Raw genomic sequence first — 26,955 nt, 5'->3', positions numbered from 1 at the left:
TCATGCACATACACATGTACCCACTTCATTACATATATTCAAGTAATAAAGTGAAATTATTATTACCTTGTTTGAGAAAAGTAGTCCACATTTAGCACATCTGTATGGGTGGTGGATCTTCACATGGTGTTTAAACTGCCTGCTTGGAACCGTTTGTTTACAATAGGCACAGATCTTTGTAGCATATAACTTCTTTAGTGCCTCAGCCTTTAGTCGAACAATCTTCTGCTCTGAGGGTTCAGTCACTAAGCGGAAACAAACCTTGTTACCATTTGCCAATGTTTTCTTCTTAGATTTTGCACCTGATATGGCTTTTAACGACTTAGTTTTAGGTGTGGATAGAGACTTCAATAATTTTTTAGATGATTTTTTCATAATATTTTTTTTAACCTTTTGCTTTTTGCCATTTTCTGACTCTTTCTGGTTATCAAGTTCTGAGACCACATCATCACCTAAATTGTTCATCTGTTCAGGTAATTCTGCTGCAGGACTTATATTTTCAGTTGACTTTTCTTCCTTAGTACTACTTTTATTCAGCATTTTCCTGCATTTTGGTATTTTCTTCTTTTTTGTTTCTGGTGGTTTAGTTATCATTTGATTTTCATCCATGTTATCACAAATATCCTCTTTGTTCTCATTTGTTTCATCTTCTCTAACATCAAACTCAAGTTTTCTTTTTGTTCCTTTTATACCCTTACTCTTTTTATTTGAAGAATCTGTTTTTTTGTGACACAAGGATTCTTTACTTTGATTAATATTATTTTCCATAGAAATATCATTTAATTCTGGACACATTACAACAGTTTCTTTAACTTTTTTCCCTGAAGTTTTTTTCTTTATCAAATTTCCATTTTTATTTGGAAGGTTTATTGTCGGTTTTTTTTTAACTTGCAATGCTCTGTTTCTTGTGATTCTTGGTACTGACGTATCTTCACCATCTTTCAACTTTTTCCATTTCTTGGTATTTGTTGTTCCTTGAGATCTTAGCTCCATAGAATTATCACTTAAATTTTGACCTTTCTTTCTCTTTATACTTTTTGTTATTGAACTATTTACATTCTCAATATCCAGCTCATCATCATGATTTTGACTATCACTGTCATGGAAACTAGACTTTTGTTCATCAATTGGACTGTTGATTGTATTCCTCTCTTCTGTTCCTTGAACAACTGAGGTTTGACTGGAATATGAACACGTAGATTTAATCAATGTCCCAGTCTTAATACAAAGTTTCTGTGCAGTCTTTGTAACAACGAGTCGTCCTTTAGAAATGTCAATATTCAGTCGTTCTAATATAGGAATTAACCATTTTCCTGGAGTCTTTTCTTCCACTACTGTTTTTACCACCAATGGTATTGTATCACTATCACTATTTTCTAGATATTCATTAGAGCCAGGACTTTGGGTATGATCTGAAGCTGTAACTGACTGTTCCCCTGTTGATCCACTCTGCACAGTAGTATCAATAGGAACAGATCGGTCATTTTCAGTAGCTGCCGCAATAAGAATAGGCAAAGGAGGATGATGATCATGTTCTTCTTTACTGCTCTGTTCTAGCCCATCACTTATATCACTTTTAAGATTTTTTTCATGTTCATTCTCCATACTAATTTGTTCTTGCTTGTCCTTTTGATCACATCCAATATTTTGTTCTTGCTTGTTGTTCTTTTTATTGCCCTCAAGATTTTGTTCTTGTCTGTCCTGTTGAACACCTTCAATATATTGTTCTTGTTTGTCCTTTTTATCATCTAATTTGTCCTTTTTATCATCTAATTTGTCCTTTTTATCATCTAGTTTGTCCTTTTTATCATCTTGTTTACCTTTTTGATCACCATCAGGATTTTGTAATTCTTTGTCCTTTCTATCAAATTCCTCATTTTGTACTTGTTTGTCCTTTTGATCATCTTCAAGATTTTGTAATTCCTTATCTCTTTTACAAACATCACCATTTTCTTCTTTCTTGTCCTTTTTATTGCCTTCAAGGTTTTCTTCACTTTCACCTTTTTTGTTGTCTTTGAGATTTAGTTCTCGCTCTTCTGTTTTATGATATAGACTATTTCCCCTCGACTTTTTATGATATAGACTATTTCCCCTCGACTTGCTTTTTCCCTTATTCTTTTCATTAGCCCCACTTTTATCACCATTTAACTGTTTACCTCTAACATCATCTAGTAACTTATTTATGCGTTGGTCAATTTCATTTTCTAGTTCGCTTGTCTGTATAATATCATCACTGCTGCGGTTAGTATTAGATTTAACCTCACATGAGCTGTTCAGTAAAGTCCTGTTTTTTAGGTCTGTGTTGTATAAAGTCTGGGTCTCTACACTCTTACAACTTTCTCCTAAAGTTAAAAGGCCCGTCAAAGCTTCTGATTCTTCTGGAGATATACCCTGTCTTTTAAGTGGAAGATCTTTCTGTTCGCTTGATAACACATCCATAGAAATGTCAGGTCTATTCAAAGAACATTTTGACTTTTTATTAACTGGCATTACAACAAAAGAGTTATCAAACTTATCTTCTTTCTGTTTTTCAATATCTTCTATCAAGTAGTTTCTGTCTCTAGAACCATTTGTTACTTCTTTATTCAATTCTGCATTTTTTGTCTTTGGATCAAAATTATCTTTTGTTTCCTCAATGCCATCACAATTTTCACAATTTTCTTCCTGCTTTTTCTCTAAACTGATAATCTCTTTTTGTGATTTTAAATTGTCTAAAATAGTTTTTTGTTTCTCTTTTAATTCTTTGACCTTTGAAGGCTTGCCACATTTCTTCACATTTCTTGCCACATTTTTCTTCACATTGTCTGCATGCACAATATCTTTTTCAACTGAACTTGATTTTTTTTGTTTTTTCTTTCTAGCCTCCCCTTGTTCAACATCTTTAACAATATTAGAAGACATTTGCCTGGTTCGTATTGAAGAATTTGAGAAACAATCTATAATTTTCTCATTATTATCTTTAATTTTTCCACTACATAAAAAGTTCATTGCTTCCTGGAACAGCTGATTTTCTGTTGGAGAAGAACGTTTATTGGTCCTTGTTTTTTTAGTTGACAGAGTAGAACCACTAGCAGCATCTGTCACTTTGGTCTCTAATAAACTGGACAATTTTGTCTTTCCTTCAGTTAACAAGTTGTCTCCCTTAGCTACATCTTCTAAATTATCTGAATTAGCAACAATATTTGATATCTCATCTTTTTCTTTTTGACTGTTAATCTTCATAGATGTGACACCTATATAATACTCTTCCTTCTTATTATCAGTTTTCTCATGAAAGTTTGCATCTTTATGCAGTAAAACATTTTCATTTTGAATCTTAAAATTCAATGAACTATCCTTTTCAGAGTTTTTGGCTTTATTGTCAACAGGAATATTTGTCAGAAGAGTTCCTCTTTGCAACAAATGTCCATGGTTTTCATTCTTTGTGTAATCAGTCCCTTCTGTATTTGACCTGTCAATCAAAACTTGATTTCCGGTAGTAATATTTACATTTGGACTATTATCACTACTTTCAGGACCAAACTCACATTGTAAACTTTTCTTTGAATAAGTCGACTTTTCCACTGCACTGTCTGTTTTATCCTCATTTTGGTCACTTTCACCTGGTTCCCCATCACTATTATCTCCTGGTACCCTTTCACTATAGTCTCCTGGTACTCTTTCACTGTAGTTGTCTGTACTGCTATCATCTTCAGACTCCCCCAATGACCAATCACATTCGTCATCAGAAACTGGAATGGAATTTAAATCCGACAGTGTATCATCCAATGAACAATTCAGAATTGATCTTATCTGATGAGTTTTTATAGTATCTTTCACATAGTGACTGTCTGATGGGATTATCAATGGTGTGTCATCAGAAATTGGAATGGAATTTATATCTGACAGTGTATCGTCCAATGAACTAGCCAGTGTTGATCTTATCTGATGCGTTTTTATAGTATCTTTCACATAGTGAGTTTCCAATGGAATAATCAGTGGTGATTCCCTGTAGACAGTTTGTATATCCTCTTCCCCACTATCATTGTTTTCAGGAGAAGCTATAGAAGCTTGTAATATATGATGATGGTTAGTTTCGTTCTCATTCAATTCTAAGTCCATCTTATCTAAAAATTCTCTACGAATTGTTGGTTTTGGGATTTCATCCAGATATCTTATAACCCATGGTGTCAGAATCTCTGTGTTGTCATGGTTGTATTTCTCATCACAAAGCTTTCTCATGTGTTTATTTGTGGCTACAATGTCAGGGTCAAATTCTAGTCTTTTGGGAGAGTCGTTATTGTTCTCCTCTCTGTCTGCATCCTCTTCGTAGGCATAGCAACCAAGAGGTAAAGCTAGGGGACAATATCCTAGTTCTAAGAAACTAAAATCTTTACCAGTGGATTGAATTTTTGGTGACATTTTTGAAGGCGATGGAGTCTTGCAGTTAATGTTACCATGTACACCTGTTTTCTCTGTTATATTGTTGGAACCTTCGCTGTCAGAATTCCTTTCCTTGTTATCTGAAACTGATGTACTCCGAAGATCCTTTTGTAAAATTAAACATTTATCTTCAGACTTTTTTGGTCCATCTTCATAGTTTTCTTTAACAGACTCTTTCTTATCTGGCAGCCATCTATCATCTTCAGAATTTTCACTGGAAAATAAACCATATTCACTAATTTTGTCAGTTCCATGTGAGTTAGATTTTTCATTTAATTTGTCTGGAGTTTGACAGGAGTAAGATTTTTCAAGCAAGTCAGATGTTTTCCTGTATTCTTCGTGATGTTTGTTCTCATCCATGAAATCATCGTTTTCAATGTCATCTCTATTATCACAACTAGTCCTTGTGCTGTCAGTGTCAAATACACAGGTAAAAATGTTTCTATCATTAGCATTGGAAATGCACGAAAAAGGTTTATCCTTAATGGATTTAGATGTTTCAAGAGAGGCAGACTTTTCACTGGATTTAGTCGTTTCAAGAGAGGCAGACTTTTCACTGGATTTAGTCGCTTCAAGAGAGGCAGACTTTTCACTGGATTTAGTCGCTTCAAGAGAGGTAGGCCTTTTATTTGCTACTTCAGTATTTTTTACAGTTTTGCTCAGAACAGGATTTGTCTTTGTCGAAAAGTTTGAACTTCTTTGACAGTTTATAAGTTTAACTCTTCCATTTTGGGAATTATCGTAGGTTTCAAATGATTTGGCCTGGTTCCTTGTTTCTGCAACCTGTTTGCTCTCAGCTTTGTTTGGTTTAATCTGCTGATTCACTGTTTGTCTGGCAAGCTTGTACTCCTCTATGCTTAATTTATCAGGCTGGTTTCTTGATTGTCTATCAAGCTCGTAATCACCCTTGTGTGCTGAAATGGTTTGGTTCAAGTTTTGTCCATCAAGCTTCTTGTCATTGTTGCTTGCTTTATCTGTTTCACTTCCTGCAATGATCTTTTCCTTAAAGTGTTTATTCCTCCTCAAGTCAAACATAGCTTTAACAACATCTACAAGAGCCTGTCTGAATCCTGTATCTTTAGAGGATACCTCTTTTCTGTTGTGACAGGAGTTCTCAGAACTTTCATTTTCTCTACATGGATTTTTTCTTGGACATTCTGGATTTATACTTTGTAACTTATCAAGACTTACATTACAATCTACATTCTTTCTGTCATGAAGCAGAGGTGTGCTGTGTGTGTATCCATAGTGAAGCAGAGGTGTGCTGTGTGTGTATCCATAGTGAAGCAGAGGTGTGCTGTGTGTGTATCCATAGTCATTTGTTGTACATATTTCAGCATTTTGATAGAAGCTGTTTGTATTTAGTGAGTCATTACTTATTGTAGGATTCTGTTTACATGCTTCAAGGCGTGGATCACGATTCTTTGTTTTTGAGTGGATATTCATAGAATTGGCTGAATTCTGTTTCTGAGCTTCAAGATGTGGATCATGATTCTTTGTATTTGAGAGGATATATATAGATCTGGCAGAACTCTGTTTACTTGCCTCAAGGCGTGGATCACAATTTTTTGTATTTGGGTGGATATTCATAGAATTGGCAGAACTCTGTTTACGAGCCTCAAGGCGTGGATCAAAATTCTTTGTATTTGATTGGATATTCACAGAATTGGCAGAACTCTGTTTCTGTGCTTCTAGACGTGGATCACAATTCTTTGAATTTGAGTGAATATTCATAGAATTTACAGAATTCTGTTTCTGTGCTTCAAGATGTGGGTCACAGTTCTTTGTTTTTGAGTGGATATTCATAGAATTGGCAAAATTCTGATTCTGTGCTTCAAGACGTGGATCACAAATCTTTGTATTTGAGTGGATATTAATAGAACTTGCAGAATTCTGTTTCTGAACTTCAAGGCTTGGATTACAATTCTTTGCATTTGAGGAGTGGATATTCATAGAATTGATAGAATTCTGTTTCTGGGCCTCAAGGCGTGGATCACAGTTCTTTGTATTTGAGTGGATATTCATAGATCTGACAGAATTCTGTTCAAGTGCCTCAAGGGATGGATCACAATTCTTTGTATTTGAGGAGTCCATTTCTATGCTTCTTCCAGAATTCTGCGTTTTCAATTGTTGGTGTGTCTGGTGGTATTGATTAACAGTATTTGTTTTCTGTAAGTGCGAAGTTTTAGTTTTACACAAATTCTGTTTTTGCCACTGTTTTAATGCCAGATTATAAGATGCCTCTGCACTTTGTGCTGTTTGAGTCCTTACTTGACCTTCACTCTCTGAAATTTGTGCTGTTTGAGTCCTTACTTGACCTTCACTCTCTGAACTTTGTGCTGTTTGAGTCCTTACTTGACCTTCACTCTCCGAACTTTGTGCTGTCTGAGTCCTAACTTGACCTTCACTCGCACATTCTGATGATGACTTTACATTAACTTGCTGATGACATGTTGCTTTGTTTTGGTTTTCACTTATTCTTGAACTCCTAGTAACCATTTTTGCATTATCTACAATTATTTTGCTTTCTACAGTTGGAACATTGGCAGAAATAGTGAAGTTCTTTTTCTCCATTGGTTCATTTTCAGAATTATTTCTTTTATCTGCATTCATACATTCCACAGATTCACCAGATGAAGTTGAAGAGCATAATATATTTGATTCTGTTTTATCAACCACACTTTCCAAATGTTTACTTTTATCTTTTGTCTGTGATGTTTTGTCAGGTTGTTTAGCTTCAGTAATCATGGTAATTGCAGAGCCTTCAATTCTAAAGTTCTTTTTATTTTTGGCAGCCTCAATATGAGTTTTCTCTTTTTCTTTTTCTTTGTTTATCATATCTCTTAATGCTAACTGTAACAATGTAGACTGTTTGACCAATTTGGACTTTACCACATGATTCAGTGATGCTTGTTGTTCAATTTTATTCCTCAGATGTTGTTTGACTAGTTTGGATTCTACATCAGGATTTAATGCAGACTGTTTTCCTGACCTATCTGTACTAACAGTGGGATTGCCATTAGAATTTCTGTCTATTCTCAATGAATTGGCACATTGATTCCTTTGAAATGGACATACATTAGAGTTTTGAAATCTTTGACCTTCATAAGAAGCAGAATTTGTCTGCAGTACTTTCAGTCTTTCGGAGGAGCTATCTCTTTGGCAGTTTGTATAGTAAGCTGCATTAGTATGATTCTCATCTTCATATGAAAAATTGTCTGTATTTTTACGACTGTAGGAATGATCATCTAAGCCATTAAAACTTTGATCAATATCTATAGAATTATTGTTGATGAAATCTGACAGAGCCACACGAGACTGGGACATGGACAGTCTTGCCTGCTGTTCTCCTCCAATACCTCCATTTATGACTTGACTGCATGACCTATCACTAGATTCAAACTCTTGTACAAGTTGCTGCTTCCCACAAATAGCATTGTTATCTATGGACAAGTTGGTATGTGGATTATTAAATATGTTTCTAGGTAACATGCTATTTTGCATATAGTTTTCTTCATTATCAATCATTAAATGTTGATTTGAATTTCCTGTGTTACTGGAGTCCAGCCTTTGATGCATAAGTCTTCTTTGTGCCATAGTTCTACAGCCACTAGGATGGTTACTAATGGATGATCTCCGAGGGGATGGAAACATATAATAGAATTCTTGAGTCTGACATAGCATTCTCCTACATCTAATAATCTGTGCACTTGGACTGCATCCTTGACCTTGGTTCTGTATTATGTTGACATTGGTATTGTGACCTTGAACTTGGTCCATGTTTGTATTTCCAGTCTGTTTATATAGCACTGGAGATGTACAATTCTGTTGATTCTGAGCATTCAATATCTGGAATCTGTTCTGTTGTAAAAGCAAATGTGGTGGCTCAGGACATTCTCTTCTGTCAAAACCTCCGGGTCTGTACATAATCTGAAATGAAACAATATAAATTACTTATCAATAATGAAACAACAGAATAACAGAAGAGAGCTAATGTCCCTCTAATGTTTCAAAGAGCATATCACATTTTAAAACTAGAGGCTCTAAAGAGCCTGTGTCGCTCACCTTGGTCTATGTGCATATTAAACAAAGGACACAAATGGATTCATGACAAAATTGTATTTTGGTGATGGTGATGTGTTTGAAATTCTTACTTTACTGAACGATTTTGCTTCTTACAATTATATCTATCATGAACTTTGCCCATTAGTAACAGAGAACTATATTTGGTAAAAATTTACATAAATTTACCAAATTAATGAAAATTGTTAAAAATTGACTATAAAGGGCAATAACTCCTTAAGGGGTCAATTGACCATTTAGGTCATGTTGACTTATTTGTAGATCTTACTTTGCTGAACATTATTGCTGTTTACAGTTTATCGCTATCTATAATAGTATTCAAGATAACCAAAAACGGCAAAATTTCTTTAAAAATTACCAATTGGAGGGCAGCAACCCAACAACCAGTTGTCCAATTCATCTGAAAAATTCAGGGCAGATAGATATTGACTTGATTAACAATTTAACTTCTTGTCAGATTTGCTCTAGATGCTTTGGTTTCATAGTTATAAGCAAAAAAACTGCATTTTACCCCTATGTTCTATTTTAGCTGTGGCGGCCATCTTGGTTGAATGGCCAGGTCATCGGACACATTTTTCAAACTAGATACCCCAAAGATGATTGTGGCCTAGTAGTTTCAGTGGAGATTTTGTAAAAGATTACTTAGATTTATGAAAAATGGTTAAAGATTGACTATAAAGGGCAATAACTCCTAAAGGGGTCAACTGACCATTTTGGTCATGTTGACTTATTTGTAGATCTTACTTTGCTGAACATTATTGCTGTTTACAATTTATCTCTATCTATAATAATATTCAAGATAATAACCAAAAACAGCAAAATTTCCTCAAAATTACCAATTCAGGGGCAGCAACCCAACAACCAATTGACCGATTCATCTGAAAATTTCAGGGCAGATAGTTCTTGACCTGATAAACATTTTTATCCCATGTCAGATTTCCTCAAAATGCTTTGGTTTTTGAGTTATAAGCCAAAAACTGCATTTTACCCCTATGTTCTATTTTTAGCGGTGGCGGCCATCTTGGTTGGTTGACCAGGTCACGCCACACATTTTTTTAACTAGATACCCCAAAGATGATTGTGGCCAAGTTTGGATTAATTTGGCCCAGTAGTTTCAGAGGAGAAGATTTTTGTAAAAGATTACTTTAATTTACGAAAAATTGGTTAAAAATTGACTATAAAGGGCAATTACTCCTAAACAGGTCAACTGACCATTTTGGTCATGTTGACTTATTTGTAGATCTTACTTTGCTGAACATTATTGCTGTTTACAGTTTATCTCTATCTATAATAATATTCAAGATAATAACCAAAAACAGCAAAATTTCCTCAAAATTACCAATTCAGGGGCAGCAACCCAACAACCGATTGACCGATTCATCTGAAAATTTTAGGGCAGATAGATCTTGACCTGATAAACATTTTTATCCCATGTCAGATTTCCTCAAAATGCTTTGGTTTTTGAGTTATAAGCCAAAAACTGCATTTTACCCCTTTGTTCTATTTTTAGCCGTGGCGGCCATCTTGGTTGGTTGACCAGGTCACGCCACACATTTTTTAAACAAGATACCCCAAAGATGATTGTGGCCAATTTTGGATTAATTTGGCCAAGTAGTTTCAGAGGAGAAGATTTTTGTAAAAGATTACTTAAATTAACGAAAAATGGTTAAAAATTGACTATAAAGGGCAATAACTCCTAAACGGGTCAACTGACCATTTTGGTCATGTTGACTTATTTGTAGATCTTACTTTGCTGAACATTATTGCTGTTTACAGTTTATCTCTAACTATAATAATATTCAAGATAATAACCAAAAACAGCAAAATTTCTTCAAAATTACCAATTCAGGGGCAGTAACCCAACAACCGATTGACCGATTCATCTGAAAATTTCAGGGCAGATAGATCTTGACCTGATAAACATTTTTACCCCATGTCAGATTTGCTCTAAATGCTTTGGTTTTTGAGTTATAAGCCAAAAACTGCATTTTACCCCTATGTTCTATTTTTAGCCGTGGCGGCCATCTTGGTTGGTTGACCGGGTCACGCCACACATTTTTTAAACTAGATACCCCAATGATGATTGTGGCCAAGTTTGGTTTGATTTGGCCCAGTAGTTTCAGAGGAGAAGATTTTTGTAAAAGTTAACGACGACGGACGACGACGACGACGGACGACGGACGACGACGGACGACGACGGACGACGGACGCCAAGTGATGAGAAAAGCTCACTTGGCCCTTCGGGCCAGGTGAGCTAAAAAGTTGATCGTCCACCATTTTAAAATTTCTCCGAGATATTGCATATAATAACCTATAGTATAAGTTTAAAAATTCTTAAGGGTTCCGCGGAACCCAGTGTCTCGCCTATTTATGCTGTTAATTGCAGGCTCAACAAAAGAGGAATAAAATCAATAAAAATATTCCTCTTGATACTATCTTATGATTCTAAGAAGCTTCTGTCCAAGTTTGGTAAAAATACAATATGTTTTGAAAACTTTAACTGCAGACTGTCTGTAACGTAAACTGGAAGAAAAACTAAGTCCATTTATAAGTAAAATACAGATACACAGGTACAAAATTTTTTACAAAATTTTCTTATAGATACTAGCTTTTGATCATAAGCAAGCTTCTGTCCAAGTTTGGTACAGGTCCAAAATAGTATAAGAAAGTTATTAAAATTTTTAAAACTTTAACCACAGAGTGAATGCGTTGTTTTCTTGCAGAAAATCTAAGTCCATTTAAAAGTAAAATGCACAAAAAAATGGATTTATTTGTTAACAAAATTTACTTCTGGATACTATGTTATGATCATAAACAAGCTATTGTCTAAGTTTGGTACAAACCCAGGATAGTTTTAAGAAAGTTATTAAAATTTCAAAAACTTTAACCACAGAGTGAATGTTGTTTCCTGGCAGAAAAACTAAGTCCATTTTAAAGTAAAATATGGAAAAAATGGAATTTTATTTTTTCCAAAATTTCCTTCTTGATACTATCTTATGATCATAAACAAGCTTCTGTATAAGTTTGGTACAAATACAGTATAGTTTAAGAAAGTTATTAAAATTTCAAAAACTTTAACCACAGAGTGAATGTAATGTTTCCTGGCAGAAAAACTAAGTCCATTTATAAGTAAAATACGGAAAAAATGGAATTCTATTTTCACAAAATTTACTTCTGCACACTATGTTATGAACATAAACAAGCTTCTGTCCAAGTTTGGTAGAAATCCAGTTTAGTTTAAGAATGTTATTAAAATTTCAAAAACTTTAACCACAGAGTGAATATTTGTTGACGCCGCCGACGACGCAGACGCCGACGGAATGTAGGATTGCTATGTCTCGCTTTTTCGACTAAAGTCGAAGGCTCGACAATAAAAATCAGACAAAAATTGTACCTGTGAGAGTGTATGAAGCCATTTTTATAAATTCAATAGTTCCAAGGGACACAACTCTTTAAAAAATAAATTGATCCTCCAACATTTCAAACTAGTCTAGGATATTGCTGGTTTTAAACTATAATACAAGGTTTTTTTTTTAAATTTGACATGAAATGTACCAACGAGTGCGCTTACAATGCAATTTTCAATAATATTTCTAAGAGAAATAATTCTTTTTAAAAAAGTCAATTTTCCACCATTTTAGAACTTGTCTGATATATTGTTGATATTAAGCTAGAGTATAAGTTTTAAAAAAATTGGCAAGAATTGTAACTGCAAGAGCACCAACAAGACTGCATAAACAGACAGACAGACGCCTGGTATTTTTTCTAGTCTCCCACAACGCATGGAGGACAAAAATGAAATATGGTCTGAGGAACAGTCCTTTTTGCACCTATAATGAGTTTTTTTGGACATCTGAAGTGGCTCCTTTATAGAATGGAATCTAAAACATTAAAACTGGTTTCTTTAATCAGTGATTGCTCTGACATATTGATGATTTGTTGTTAAAGAGACATAGAGCATAAAAAACAAGAAATTATTTGAGTATCGAATAATTTTGAACTCTGAAAAATATGTTTAAGGAGGGTTAGTTAGTTCATACTTAAATATCAGTGAGAGCACCTTGAACCTTAACCATGCTCATGTGGCTAACCCAGTTTTCACCATACATTTCTTATCAATTTTCCAGAATTTAAAATTATTTCATATTCAAATAATTTCTTGAGTTATTAAAGTTGAATTTACATAATTTTAACACATAGGCCAATAAAAACCCAAATTAAAATTCTAAGCAGGGTTCAAAATTTATTGTTTGCAAATGCTACCATTAAACAGAATATGAAAGCGTGATAATGAAAACTAGAGGCTCTAAAGAGCCTGTGTCACTCACCTTGGTCTATGTGAATATTAAGGTGGTACCTAACACTACAGGGAGATAACTCTGTAAAATCAGGTAAACATTTAAATGACGTTGTGTTGTAAAGGGAATAATAAGCTTCTCAATGATCAAAATTGGTGTTTGTCTAACTGCTATATAACCAGTGTAATTTTTCTGACAAAACGGTTGGTTCAAAATTTTTGACATTTTTATATTTTTGTTAACCCTTTCCTCCATAATGACGCCTTTTGACGCCACCCCCCTTACTCCATAATGACGCCTTTTGACGCCTGTGTAGTACCTCAGTTGAAACACTTTGAGTACAAAGTGTCTGCAGTTGACTTAATAAAGTTTGTATCCAATATGAAAAGGAATATCATAGGAATATCTGACTTAAATTTATTTAATGAAATAGTTGTTTTTCGCAATGCCTTAATACTTTAAAGAAGAGGGGGAAATATGGCCGCCGAGCTGTTAACACCATAAAAATCAGCTCCTCAGTTTTTGCAGAATATAGTTATTTTTTCAAAGTGCCAGTAATTAAAAACAATACCAAAGGATGAAGAAGTGAATTTGGATTCTTAATATATTTGTTTTGAAGAAATTTGATGTGGAATTACCTACCTATGAGCTTCTAAAGAATTTTCTTTTGGATCTTTAGAGTTGAATTATTGATTTTCTATTGTGAGCAGTTAAATTGACAAACAACATTATGCCTGGAGGCAATTCTTTACCAAGTAATAAAACTGGACAAAATCCTAAGGAAAAGAAATCTACTAACACTAATACTGTTCAAACACTATTGTCAGCCAGAAAGGATTTAGATAAAACAAAAGCTAGAACACAACCTAAATTACCTAAAAGAACTCATTCAGAGTTGTCTAGTGAGTCAGACAATAGCATGGACACTAGTGGATTAAATAGTCTACAAAAGGACCTTGATGAAATCAAAACAAACCTTCAGGGGATAACCAAAAAAGATGATCTTGACATACTAACAAAAGATCTTGTAAGAACACATGATTTAGAAATAATTGTTACCTCTATTGTGACCAAACTATTTCAAAGATTTGAATCAACGATGGATAAGAAACTTAACACTAAATTAACAACAGTACAGAAAGAAATGCAAGAGATGCAAAACAAGTTTGAAGCCTTATCAATAGAAAATGAAGAACTTAAAAAACAAATTGACCAAACCAGAGATGTAGTTATTAAAAACAAAAAAGGCTTAGAGGATTCAACCAGAATGAACCAAGAGGCATTAACTAGTGCAAACTATAATGAACAATATTCTAGGAAAAACAACATCAAAGTCATGAACTTTCCTAGACGTGAGGATCAGATTTTGAGATCAGACTTTATAGAAACTGTGAGAAGGGATCTGAATGTTCACCTTGAAGAGAGGGATGTTGTTGCAATCCACCGCTTACCATCAGACAAACCTGGACCAAAACCAATGATAGTTAGACTTTTCAATAGCGATGTGAAAAGAAAAGTGATGGTAGAGAGAAAAAACTTGAATAACAAAGTACGCATTAGTGACGACGTTACCTGGAGAAACATGCAGCTGATTAGTAAACTGAGAGACATGAACTGTTTTGAATCTGTATGGTTTTACAACTCTGGAGTATATGGTAGAATGGAAGATGGTTTACAACTGAAGTTTAACTTATTTGATAATATAAGGACAAGGTTACAAAACAGAAAATAGACAAAATGTATTGAAATTCTTGGTTTTAACTGAAATTAATAGAAAATGTTTTTTCAAGTACTCATTTTGACACCTTAAATAGTAACTGTAAAATTATAAAAATTTATATCTAGAAATAAGAAATAGTTTAACTACCTATTTTGAATGTGACTCAATGTTGTTGTATTTTGTTTGGTTTTTTTTTAATTTTGTATTATCTCCCTTGAATCAATATGTCCAAGTATTTCTGCTGTAGATTATGTTTATACATTACTATTTTATAATAATAAGAAATATTGATGATAATTTATATTATATAGAAACTTTATGGTAAAATTAGTATACTTAAAACCTAAGCATATACAATCATTACATTTATAATGTTTCATGTGACTTAACTTGTATTTTTTGTTATCTCCCTTGAGTCACTTATTTCTATTATTCTTATAATTGAACATGTAAATATATACTTCTCACAATTACAATTATAAGTGACACTTATGGCAAATGTTAATGTAAAGATATTATTCTGTAAAAACTAATTATGAAAATGCTTTATCGCAATTGTCATATTCAATCCATTGAATATTTTTTAGAACTTTTTCTCATTTATTGTTCTATTTTTTTTCGTTTATTTTTAAACACTCCTTTGAAAATTATCCTGTTTGACATCCCCATTCTGATTACTTTTCTATGTTTACATCATTATTGGAAAATTATATTTATTTCTTTCATTCAACTACTTGATGTAATTTGGATGCAAACTTTTTTCTATCAATGAGTTCATTAAAGATTTTGTCTGTTAATTGTCAAGGCCTCCGTAACACATTAAAAAGAAGAGACGTATTTGATATGCTGAAGTCAAAGAACTGTAATATATATTGTATTCAGGATACTCATTTTACAAATGATATAGAAAACATAGTGAGATCTATGTGGGGTTATGAGTGTTATTTTTCATCTGTTAGCTCAAACTCTAGAGGTGTAGCTATTTTGTTCAATAATAATTTTGAATGCAAAGTGTTGAAAGAAAAAAAAGATATAAATGGAAACTATTTAATTTTAGATATTCTTGTAGAAAATAGAAAGATAACTCTTGTATGTCTATACGGACCAAATACAGACAATCCTGATTTTTTTTCTAATATTATGTCTGTTATTGATGATTTTGAAAATGAATACTTTGTTATTTGTGGTGATTTCAATCTTGTCCAAAACCCAGGTATAGATTATTGCAACTATGTGAATATTAACAATCCCAAAGCTAGGGAAAAAGTATTGGAATTTATTGAAGAAAGAAATTTGATAGACCCGTATAGAGAACTTTTTCCAGATGTACAGCGATACACTTGGAGGAAAAGATATCCTTTTAAACAGGCTAGATTAGACTTTTTTCTTCTCACTGAAAACTTTTTAAACAGTCTAAAAAATTGTAATGTACTTCCAAGCTATCGGTCAGATCACTCTATGATTTTGCTAGATTTAGAATTTAACCCTTTCATTAGGGGAAAAGGTTTGTGGAAGTTTAACAACTCTTTATTATATGATATAGACTATATAAATACTATTAAGCAAAAAATTCAGGAAGTGAAAAAACAATATTGTGCTTTAGTTTATAATATGGAAAATATTGACAAAATAGACAATACAGACATTCATTTTAGAATTAACTGTCAGCTTTTGCTTGAGACTCTTCTTATGGAAATTAGGGGGAAGACAATTTCATATTCAAGCTATAAAAAAAAGCAAGATGAAAAAAGGGAAATAAATCTTCGAAATGAAATAACTCAATTAGAGGAAAGAGTTGATGAACATTCCATTAATGCATTAGAAGCAAAAAAACATGAGCTTGAAAGTTTACGAACACAAAAATTGAAAGGGAAATTAGTAAGATCCCGTGTCCAATGGATACAGGAAGGGGAAAAACCTACTAATTATTTCTGTGGATTAGAATCACGAAATTTTATGAGTAAAATTATTCCCAAAGTAGAGAAAGAAAATGGGGAAATTATAACAAAACAAAAAGATATTTTGAATGAAGTTAAATATTTTTATGACAATCTTTATAAAAAAAGGGATACTAAAAGTACTTTAAGTGATCTTAAAAAAGACTTGAAAAATTTAAATGTTCCTATACTTTCGTCTCTGGAAAAAGAAAACTTGGAAGGTACAATTACTGTTAAAGAAGCTGGAGAAGCATTAAAAAAAATGAAAAACAACAAAACTCCTGGAACGGATGGTTTTTCAGCAGAGTTCTATAAATTTTTTTGGAAGGATCTTCAAATTTTTATTGTAAATTCTTTAAATTATGGTGAAAAAACAGGGGAACTATCTGTTACACAAAAACAAGGAATTATTACTTGTTTGCCAAAAGGGAATAAACCCCGCCACTTTTTAAAAAACTGGCGCCCTATATCTTTACTAAATACTGTGTATAAAATTGGATCAGCAGCTATTGCAAACAGATTTAAGAGTGTCCTTGATAAACTGATAAATTTTGATCAGACTGGTTTTATTAGTGGAAGGTATATTGGGGAAAATATAAGACTCATTTATGATATATTACAGTACACAGAGGAACATGAAATACCAGGGTTATTACTTTTGATTGATTTCGAAAAAGCTTTCGATTCAATATCATGGGATTTTTTGATAAATGTTTTGAAATTTTTCAATTTTGGCGAATCTATCATCAATTGGGTTAAAGTTTTTTACAATAATATCAACTCTGCTGTCATCCAGGGGGGGAACCTTTCAGATTTTTTTACTATTGGAAGAGGTTGTAGACAAGGGGACCCCTTGTCTCCATATCTTTTTATTTTATGTGTTGAGATTCTGGCATTGAAAATAAGGGGAAATAGCGACATTAGTGGCATAGAGGTCACACGGGTTGAGCATAAATTGTCACAATTTGCTGATGACACCTCTTTGATTTTGGATGGGAGTGAAAAATCTTTACAAGAATCATTATTAGAATTAGATTGGTTTGCAAAAATATCTGGACTGAATATTAACTTCACAAAAACACAAGTTATTTGGTTTGGGAGCAAAAAATATAGTACAGATACTTTATGTCCTAACAGAAATCTGTCCTGGGGTGAAACTTCTTTTAAATTACTAGGAATTAATTTTGATGTAGATCTTGAAAAAATTGTTAAGATAAATTATTCTGAAAGAATTGTACAGATTAAAAATACTTTAAATCAGTGGTCTAAAAGGAATCTAACTGTTATAGGGAGAATAACTGTGATTAAAACTCTAGTCTTGCCTATTGTAAACCATCTCATTATCTCTCTGCCAAATCCTTCAGATGATATTATTAAGAGAATAAATGAACTTATTTATTCATACATATGGAACTCACCTATACATAGAGTTAAGAAGGATATTCTAATCAAAGATTACTTGGAGGGTGGTTTGAAAATGCTTGATTTGAATATGTTCATTACAGCACTTAAATCCACATGGATTAGGAGGATTTTGCAGAGAGATAGTAAATGGCAAAATATTTTCATGTCAAACATAGATAAAAGAAAGTTGTTTAGTTGTGGTGTTGATTATATTAGACAACTGTATATGACAGTTAACAACCATTTTTGGAAAGATGTACTAAGATCCTGGGAAATGATTATTCAAAAAGAAAGAAATTTTACTTATGATTCATTTTTATCAAATCCACTATGGCTAAACAATAATATTAAGATTGGTCATAAATCAGTAATTTATCAAGATTGGTTCAAAAGTGGTATTAGATTTGTAAATGATATAGTTGACCAAAATGGATTGTATATTTCATTTGACCAATTTAATCAAAAATATAACATTAACACAGATTTTCTTAAATTTAACAGTGTTATTTCGGCAGTGAAAGAGGCATCAAAATCTTTCCCTAAAGGATCTTACAAATTAGTTTGTCCTTTTATACCATCATGTCTACAAATATTTTTAAAACATTGTAAAGGATCAAAAGATATGTATTCTGTACTGACAAGAAATAATGTTATTCCTACTGGACAGCTTAAGTGGGTTAAAATTTTAGGTGAACAGAACCTGAACTGGAAAAAGATTTTCAGACTGCCTTTTGCTGTTACTAAAAATAGTAAATTACAGTGGCTGCAATATAGGATTAACCATTGCATTATTGCCACAAATCAGTATTTAGTAAAAATAAAATTGACTGATGATCCTTTGTGTACATTTTGTAAATCAGATAATGAGTCTATAGAACACCTATTTTGGAATTGCAATACTGTACAAGATTTTCTACAGGATGTTGATAACTGGTTCCTTTCCGGTGGAATAAGTCTCCCAATGAATAAATTAAACTTTCTTTTTGGAGACTTATCCAAGATATTTCCCAACAACCCATATAACATGATTTTTCTTTATATTAAACAATATATGTATAATTCTAGATGCTTTAAAAAGAATCTCTCATTGCAAGCAGTTATAATAAAACTGAAAGATATGTATAAATTAGAGAGTATGATAGCTGTAAAAAATAAAAAGATAACTGAATTTGACAATGTATGGAATGTTTTTGAAAAACTATTATTGTATACTGACTAATGTCTTTTTTGTTGTTGTTACAATTACTTAGGACTACTTAATTATAATCTTTATTAAAGAAAATATAATTGCCATGTTATGTACTTGATCAGTGTTGATGGCTGTTACGAAAGAAATATGTCTCGTAAATATAAAAAAAAATAATTTTCAACATAATTATGTGATATTAAAAATAAAGATAGGGATGTAACTGGATAATCCTTTTGAGTGTTGTTTTTGTTTTTTTGTTTTTTGTTTTTTATTTTTCCTTCTTTATTTCTTTATTTCTTTATTTCTTTATTTTATTTAATTTTATTTTTTTATTTTTTTATTTTTCTTTATCTTTTCTATAGAAAATGTAAAATATTTCCAATTAAGATTTATTTATGAAAATGACATTGTATTTATCTTATATGTATTATATTGTATGTATATCATGTATATGTTGTAATTGTTGGAAATAAAAAAATCAAAAGTTAAAAAAAAAAAATACTTTAAAGAATAAGTTCAGCATTTTATCAAAAAAATTCTATGCCAATCAAGTATGCAAAAAAAAAATTTCAATGGAGGAAAGGGTTAAAGGGTCAAAGTAAATACATTGACAAAATTTTATGAAAATTAAACGAGCCAAATTAATTTTAGTGAAAGTGTTGGGTACCACCTTAAACAAAGGACGCAGATGGATTCATGACAAAATTGTGTTTTAGTGATGGTGATGTGTTTGTAAATCTTACTTTACTGAACATTCTTGCTGCTTAAAATTATCTTTATCTATAATGAACTTGGCCCAGTAGTTTCAGAGGAGAATATTTTTGTAAAAGATAACTAAGATTTACGAAAAATGGTTAAAAATTGACTATAAAGGGCAATAACTCCTAAAGGGGGCAACTGACCATTTCGATTGTGTTGACTTATTTGTAGATCTTACTTTTCCGACATTTATTGCTTTACAGTTTATCTCTATCTATTATAATATTCAAGATCATAACCAAAAACAGGCAAATTTCCTTAAAATTACTAATTCAGGGGCAGTAAACCAACAACTGGTTGTTGGATAGATCTGAAAATTTCAGGGCAGATAGATCTTCACCTGATAAACAATTTGACTTGTCAGATCTGCTTTAAATGCTATAAGCCAAAAAACTGAATTTTACCTCTATGTTCTATTTTTAGCCCTGGTGGCAATCTTGGTTAGTTGGCCTGGTCACCCCACACATTTTTTAAACTAGATACCCCAATGATGATTGTGGCCAAGTTTGGTTTAATTTGGCCCAGTAGTTTCAGAGGAGAAGATTTTTGTAAAAGATTACTAAGATTTACAAAAAATAGTTAAAAAATGACAATGAAGGACAATAACTCCTAAAGTGGTCAACTGACCATTTCAGTCATGTTGACTTATTTGTAAATATTACTTTGCTGAACATTATTACTGTTAACAGTTTATCTCTATCAATAATAATATTCAAGATAATAACCAAAAACAGCAAAATTTCCTTAAAATTACAAATTCAGGGGCAGCAACCCAACAACAGGTTGTCTGATTCATCTGAAAATTTCATGGCAGATAGATCTTGACCTGATAATCAATTTTACTTCATCAGATTTGCTCTAAATGCTTTGGTTTTTGAGTGCATTATACCCCTAGTAGGTTCTATTTTTAGCTGTGGCAGCCATCTTTGTTGGATGGTCAGGTCACCTGACACAATTTTTAAACTAGATACCCCAATGATGATTGTGGCCAAGTTTGGTTTAATTTGGCCCGGCAGTTTCAGAGGAGAAGATTTTTGTAAAAGATTACTGAGATTTACGAATCAAAGAGTAGAATGCTCTGTCAGAGGGATACGTTGCCATAGTAGTTCTGCCAAATTTTCATTAAGCAAATGCGTTAGATTTGGCCCAAATTGAAAAGATCAAAGAGGAAAAAATAGATCCAAGGATACTGTCACAAAAAAGCATGAACATGCGTGAGTCTCAAGCATTTTTGGCAACCCTGGTACAGCTGGATAGTAATAATCTGAAGTCACTCAACTTTAAAAATAGCCAATCCTGGTTACAAGTGTAGGAGCCATGTACTTTTTGTGTTTTATCGAATTATAGTTATCCCGTACCAATGTTAACTCATACCACTAAAAAACTAGAGACTCTCAAGAGCCTGTGTGGCTCACCTGTTACTGTATTTACTGATGTCAGTCATCTTGGTTGGTAGGTGGGGTCATTAGACCCTTTTTTTTAAATAGATACCCTAATAATAATTGTGGTCAAGTTTGGTTAAATTTGGCCAATAGTTTAAGAAAAGAAAATTTTTGTACAAGTTACAAAAATTATGAAAAGTTGTTCAATATTGACTATAAAGGGCAATAACTCCTTAAGGGGTCCTCTAACAATTTTGATCATGTTGACTTATTTGTAGATCTTACTTTGCTGAACATTATTGCTGTTTACAGTTTATCTCTATCTATAATAGTATTCAATATAATAACCAAAAACTGCAAAATTTCCTTAAAATAACCAGTTTTAGGGCAGCAACCCAACGAGTTGTCAGATTCATCTGAAAATTTGAGAGGGGATAGATCTTGTTCTGATGGACATTTAAATCCTGTAAGATTTGCCCTTTATGTCTTAGTTTCCAAGATATAAATCAAAAACTGAATTTTACCACTATGTTCTAATTTTATCCATTTCGGCCATTTTGTTTGGTAGGCGGGGGTCATGGGACACATTTTAAAACTATATACCACAATGAAAATTGTGGCCAGGTTTGGTTAAATTTGGCCATGTAGTTTCAGAGGAGAAGATTTTTTAAAAGAATACAAACAAGAGGCTCTCAAGAGCCTGAATCGCTCACCTTAATTTTTTTGGTGAAATCTCTCATCAATGATTATTTTGGCTTTTCAATTTATTTAAATGTTCTTTGAATCGTCCTATTTTCTTCAAAAGCAAAAAAAAATAGAGGCTCTAAAGAGCCTGTGTCGCTCACCTTGGTATATGTGAATTAAACAAAGGAAGCAGACAGTTCATGACAAATTCGTGTTTAGGTGATTGTGATGTGTTTGTACATCTTACTTTACTGAACATTCTTGCTGCTTATAATTATCTCTATCTATAATGAACTTGTCCGTGTAGTTTCAGTGGAAAATGTTAGTAAAAATTTACAAATTTTATGAAAATTGTTAAAAATTGATTAGAAAGGACAATAACTTCTTATGGGGTCAATTGACAATTTTGGTCATTTTGACTTATTTTTTAGTCTTAAATTGCTGTACATTATTGCTGTTTACAGTTTATCTCTATCAATAATAATATTCAAGATAATAACCCAAAACAGCAAAATTTCCTTAAAATTACCAATTTAGGGGCAGCAACCTAACAACGAGTTGTCCAATTCATCTAAAAATTTCAGGGCTGATAGATCTTAACCAGATAAACACTTTTACCCCTGTCAGATTTGCTCTAAATGCTTTGGTGTTTGAGTTACAAGCCAAAAACGCTTTTTACCCCTATGTTCTATTTTTAGCCGTAGCAGCCATCTTGGTTGGTATGCCCGATCACAAAACACAATTTTTAAACTAGATAGCCTAATTATGATTCTTGCTATGTTTGGTAAAATTTGGCCCAGTAGTTTTAGAGAAGATTTTTATAAAAGTTAACTAAGATTTACGAAAAATGGTTAAAAATTGACTATAAAGGGCAATAACTCCTAAAGGGGTCAACTTAAATTTTGGTCCTGTTGAATTATTTCTAAATCTTACTTTGCTGGACATTTTTGCTGTTTATAGTTTATCTCTATCCATAATAATATTCAACATAATATCCAAAAACAGCAAAATTTCCTTAAAATAACCAATTCAGGGGCAGCAACCCAACAACGGGTTGTCCCATTCATCTTAAAATTTTTATGGCAGATAGATCTTGACCAGATAAACAATGTTACTCCTTGTCAGATTTGCTCTAAATGCTTTGGTTTTTGAGAAAAAACCAAAAACTGCATTTAACCTCCATGTTCTATTACAGCCGTTGCAGCCATCTTGTTTGGTTGGCCAGGTCAAAAAACACAATTTAAAACTGGATACATCAATGATGATTGTGGCCAAGTTTGGATTTATTTGGCTCAGCAGTTTCAGAGGAGAAGATTTTTGTAAAAGATCATGGAGATTACGAAAAATTGTTAAAAATTGACTACAAAGGGCAATAACTCCTAAAGGGGTCAACTGACCATTTTGGTCATGTTGACTTATTTGTAAATCTTACTTTGCTGAACATTACTGCTGTTTAAAGTTTATATCCATCTATAGTAATATTTAAGATAATAACCAAAAAAAAATTACCAATTTAGGGGCAGCAACCTAACAATGGATTGTCTGATTTGTCTGAAAATTTCAGGGCAGATAGATCTTCACCTCATAAACAATTTAACCCCATGTCAGATTTGCTCTAAATGCTTTGTTTTTTTTAGTTATAAGCCAAAAACGGCATTTTACCCCTATGTTCTATTTTTAGCCATGGCGGCCATGTTTTTTGATGAAATAGGAATTAAATCATAACTTTATTCTAGATACCCTAGGAATCAATCAGATGAAGTTTGGTTTGAATTGGTTCAGTAGTTTCAGAGGAGAAGATTTTTGTAAAAGTTAACGCCGGACGACGGACGACAGATAACGGACGCACGCCAAGTGATGGGAAAAGCTCACTTGGCCTTTTAGGCCAGGTGAGCTAAAAAATCATTTCCTCCTATGTTCTTTTTTAGCCAGAGGAGCTATGTTTCTTGACATACAAGGAAATAAAATATAAAATTTATACTAGCTACTCTGAAACTCATTTAGCCTAAGTTTGGCTGAAATTGATACAGTAGTTTCAAAGGAGAAGACTTTTTAAAGTAAGACAACATGATGAACAAATTGTGAAAAAAGTCTTTAAAGGGCAATAACTCCTTAAGGGGTCAATTGACAATTTTGGTCAAATTGACTTATTTGTAGATCTTACTTTGCTTAACATTTTTGCTATTAACAGTTTATCTGTATCTATAATGATATTCAAGAGAATAACCAAAAACTGCAAAATTTCTTTAAAATCATCAATTCAGGGGCATTATACTGGAAAAACCAGTTACCCGATTACCTTAAGGGGTCAATTGACAATTTTGGTCATAGTAACTTATTTGTAGATCTTACTTTGCTGATCATTTTTGCTGTTTACAGTTTATCTTTATCTATAGTAATATTCAAGATAAAAAACTGCAAAATTTCCTTAAAATTACCAATTCAGGGGCAGCAACCCAACAACGGGTTGTCCCATTCATCTTAAAATTTCAGGGCTGATAGATTTTGACCTAATGAACATTTTTGCCCCATGTCAGATTTGCTCTCAATGCTTTGGTTTTTGAGTAATAAGCCAAAAATTGCATTTTACCCCTATGTTCTATTTTTAGCCATGGCAGCCTTCTTGGTTGGTTGGACGGGTCAACGGACACATTTTTTTAAACTTGATACATCAATGATGATTGTGGCCAAGTTTGGTTTAATTTGGCCCAGTAGTTTCAGAGGAGAAGATTTTTGTAAAAGTTAACGACGATGGACGACAGACGAGAAGTGATGAGAAAAGCTCACTTGGCCTTTTAGGCCAGGTGAGCTAAAAAGGTGGGAAAATGGAGGTTGACTGAAAATTTTGAGGACAGAGCCACTGATTTGTGCCATGATTACATAATTCTTTGTGTCTGGTGCAATACGCTACAGATTCAAGAAATTTGTGTCTGCTTTACTATATGGCAGATAAAACAACAAAATAGATGAAGATTAAAAGTAGTTTTTATTCAAATTTCAACACAAATGTAATAAATTACACCTTTTACCTGTTAATTACCTGAAAATGCAGGTAGCCTGATAAAAAATTTACTGAAATAACTGGCTTACATTACAGTTCATACTCTCCTGAGCATTTTTCATGCAATAACTTTGTCTGTATCTCTTATGATAAAAAAGATACAGCAGTCTGAAAAGGAATATACTGTTCTAATGAATGAACACAAAAAATATGCAGCAGTAGCAGCCATTTTTCTATTTTTTTGTGTAGCGTTGAAAGGGTTAAGTCATTTCAAAACATGAGGTCATACAAATGAAACCGCTAAAATTGAAAGTTTTCGTATGCTATTGTATTAAAACTGATATTTTGAGGTAGGTTTTGTTTTATTTTTATTCTATTGCATTATTCGCATATTTACTTATTTCAGCAAGACAACTTGACAGCTCCTTAGTTACAAAATGTCAACTTTGGATTTTACAGTAGCTTAAGAGAAAAAAACATGTAAATTAAAAATTGACAATGTTGGGTTTGAGAATTTAAAGAGTTAGAAAGATTTTTTCAAGCAGTTATTCACAAAATAACCTATGCAAGCTACATATTTATAAAAAAAAGTTGAGCTTTATCTAACAGGGAGTAAAAATGAACAGCCACACACACGGCATACCCACCCTCGCTTCAGTTTTTTAATGACTGTATTTGTCCTATTAGAATTGAAATAATTCATGGAAGCCATAGATTGTTGGAAATTTAAACATGGCCTGGGCTGTGATATTTGTTTATTTTATCCCTCACTAACGCTCAGGATAAAATTCGAATATCACGGCCCAGGCCATGTGTAAGTTTCCAACAATCTATGGCTTCCATGAATTATTTCTTAAACGATAAAATCTTAAATTTATGCAAATGGAAAGGGAGCTCACATCAATATATATAAATAATTCCCTTAAGTTTCATACAAATCAGTTAAGGTGTTTTCTAGTTCATGTTTGACATGTTGACAACAGTCAGACAGACAACGGTCAGTGATATTGTTGGCTTTTTTCAAAATGTAACCTCTACCCTTTTTTATTGGGAAAATATGCGTAATTTTCTTCAAATAGGGAAAGTTATAATAAACCATGAATTTGACTGAAACTTCAATTTACAGACCCCCTTTCAAGAGTGAAATAAGACCCCTTTTGATACATAAATAGACCCTCAAATAAGCACTTGTAGTCATTTAGACATGAAATATGTTTAAAGGAGTGTTTTTCAGTGTTTGGGAAAAAGTTGTCTATTTTGGAATAATTTCAAGTCATTTTTTTCAAATTGGGATTCTTCTCCAGGGGAAAAAGCCTTTATTCTCCACTATTTTAAGGCAAACCATATCACTGACAGTATACCAAATTGGTATACTGTCAGTGACACTATTTTAAGGCAAACCATATCACTGACAGTATACCAATTTTGACACTATTTTAAGGCAAACCATATCACTGACAGTATACCAAATTGGTATACTGTCAGTGATATGGTTTGCCTTAAAATAGTGGAGAATAAAGGCTTTTTCCCCTATGTACTGTAAACAGGTGTATAAAAAGGGGGCAGTATACATCTTTACCCAATGGATATGCTGGCCACTGCAAACCTAGCTTAGCTTAACTATTAATTATATTTTATTTTTCTTAAAACTTTTAATTGTGCTTTTTTTTTATCAAATTTTGGGGATTTTATCTCAGCTTTAACAGTTAATCCCCCTTAATCAATGTTTACCCGTTTTCTCATTTCTCCTTCTTGAAAAACTAAAGTCAGGCATGTTTTTTATTTTTGTGTACTTCAGTCTAAAAAATAACACAAACTCTCTTCAATGTTTCTTATAAAATATAATTGGTAATTAGATGTATCTCATGAGCCAAAACTATATTTTTTTGTGCCAAATTCCAGCTCCAAATTCACATATATATAGGTAAACTTTTTTACTTGTTGTAAAAATACAAACAAATGGCGTTTTTTTCCCATCTTGTTTACCTATAAGGTCAACACAGCGAATAACCTACCAATTGTAACTTAGTTTGTTTGCACTTTATCTTCTTCTGTTTTTTTTTTGTATTTCGAACC

The 26,955-nt window shown here is 32.6% G+C and overlaps 1 protein-coding gene across 1 annotated transcript; it reads right to left on the bottom strand.

Annotated features, from left to right (window-relative positions):
- LOC134723097 (uncharacterized) lies at nucleotides 1-26,955 on the bottom strand. The gene is made up of 3 exons (XM_063586736.1): nucleotides 26,895-26,955; nucleotides 1,821-8,352; nucleotides 1-1,712 (listed from the first exon to the last, which is right to left on the bottom strand). The coding sequence occupies exons 2-3, from the start codon at nucleotides 8,347-8,349 to the stop codon at nucleotides 1-3; spliced, it is 8,241 nt and encodes a 2,746-aa protein (XP_063442806.1). The 5' UTR covers nucleotides 8,350-8,352; nucleotides 26,895-26,955.

Source organism: Mytilus trossulus, chromosome 6, assembly GCF_036588685.1.
Source record: "Mytilus trossulus isolate FHL-02 chromosome 6, PNRI_Mtr1.1.1.hap1, whole genome shotgun sequence".
Lineage (NCBI taxonomy): Eukaryota > Metazoa > Mollusca > Bivalvia > Mytilida > Mytilidae > Mytilus > Mytilus trossulus.
The sequence above is the reverse complement of the archived record's forward strand: the minus strand, read 5'-3'. Positions and strand labels throughout refer to the sequence as shown.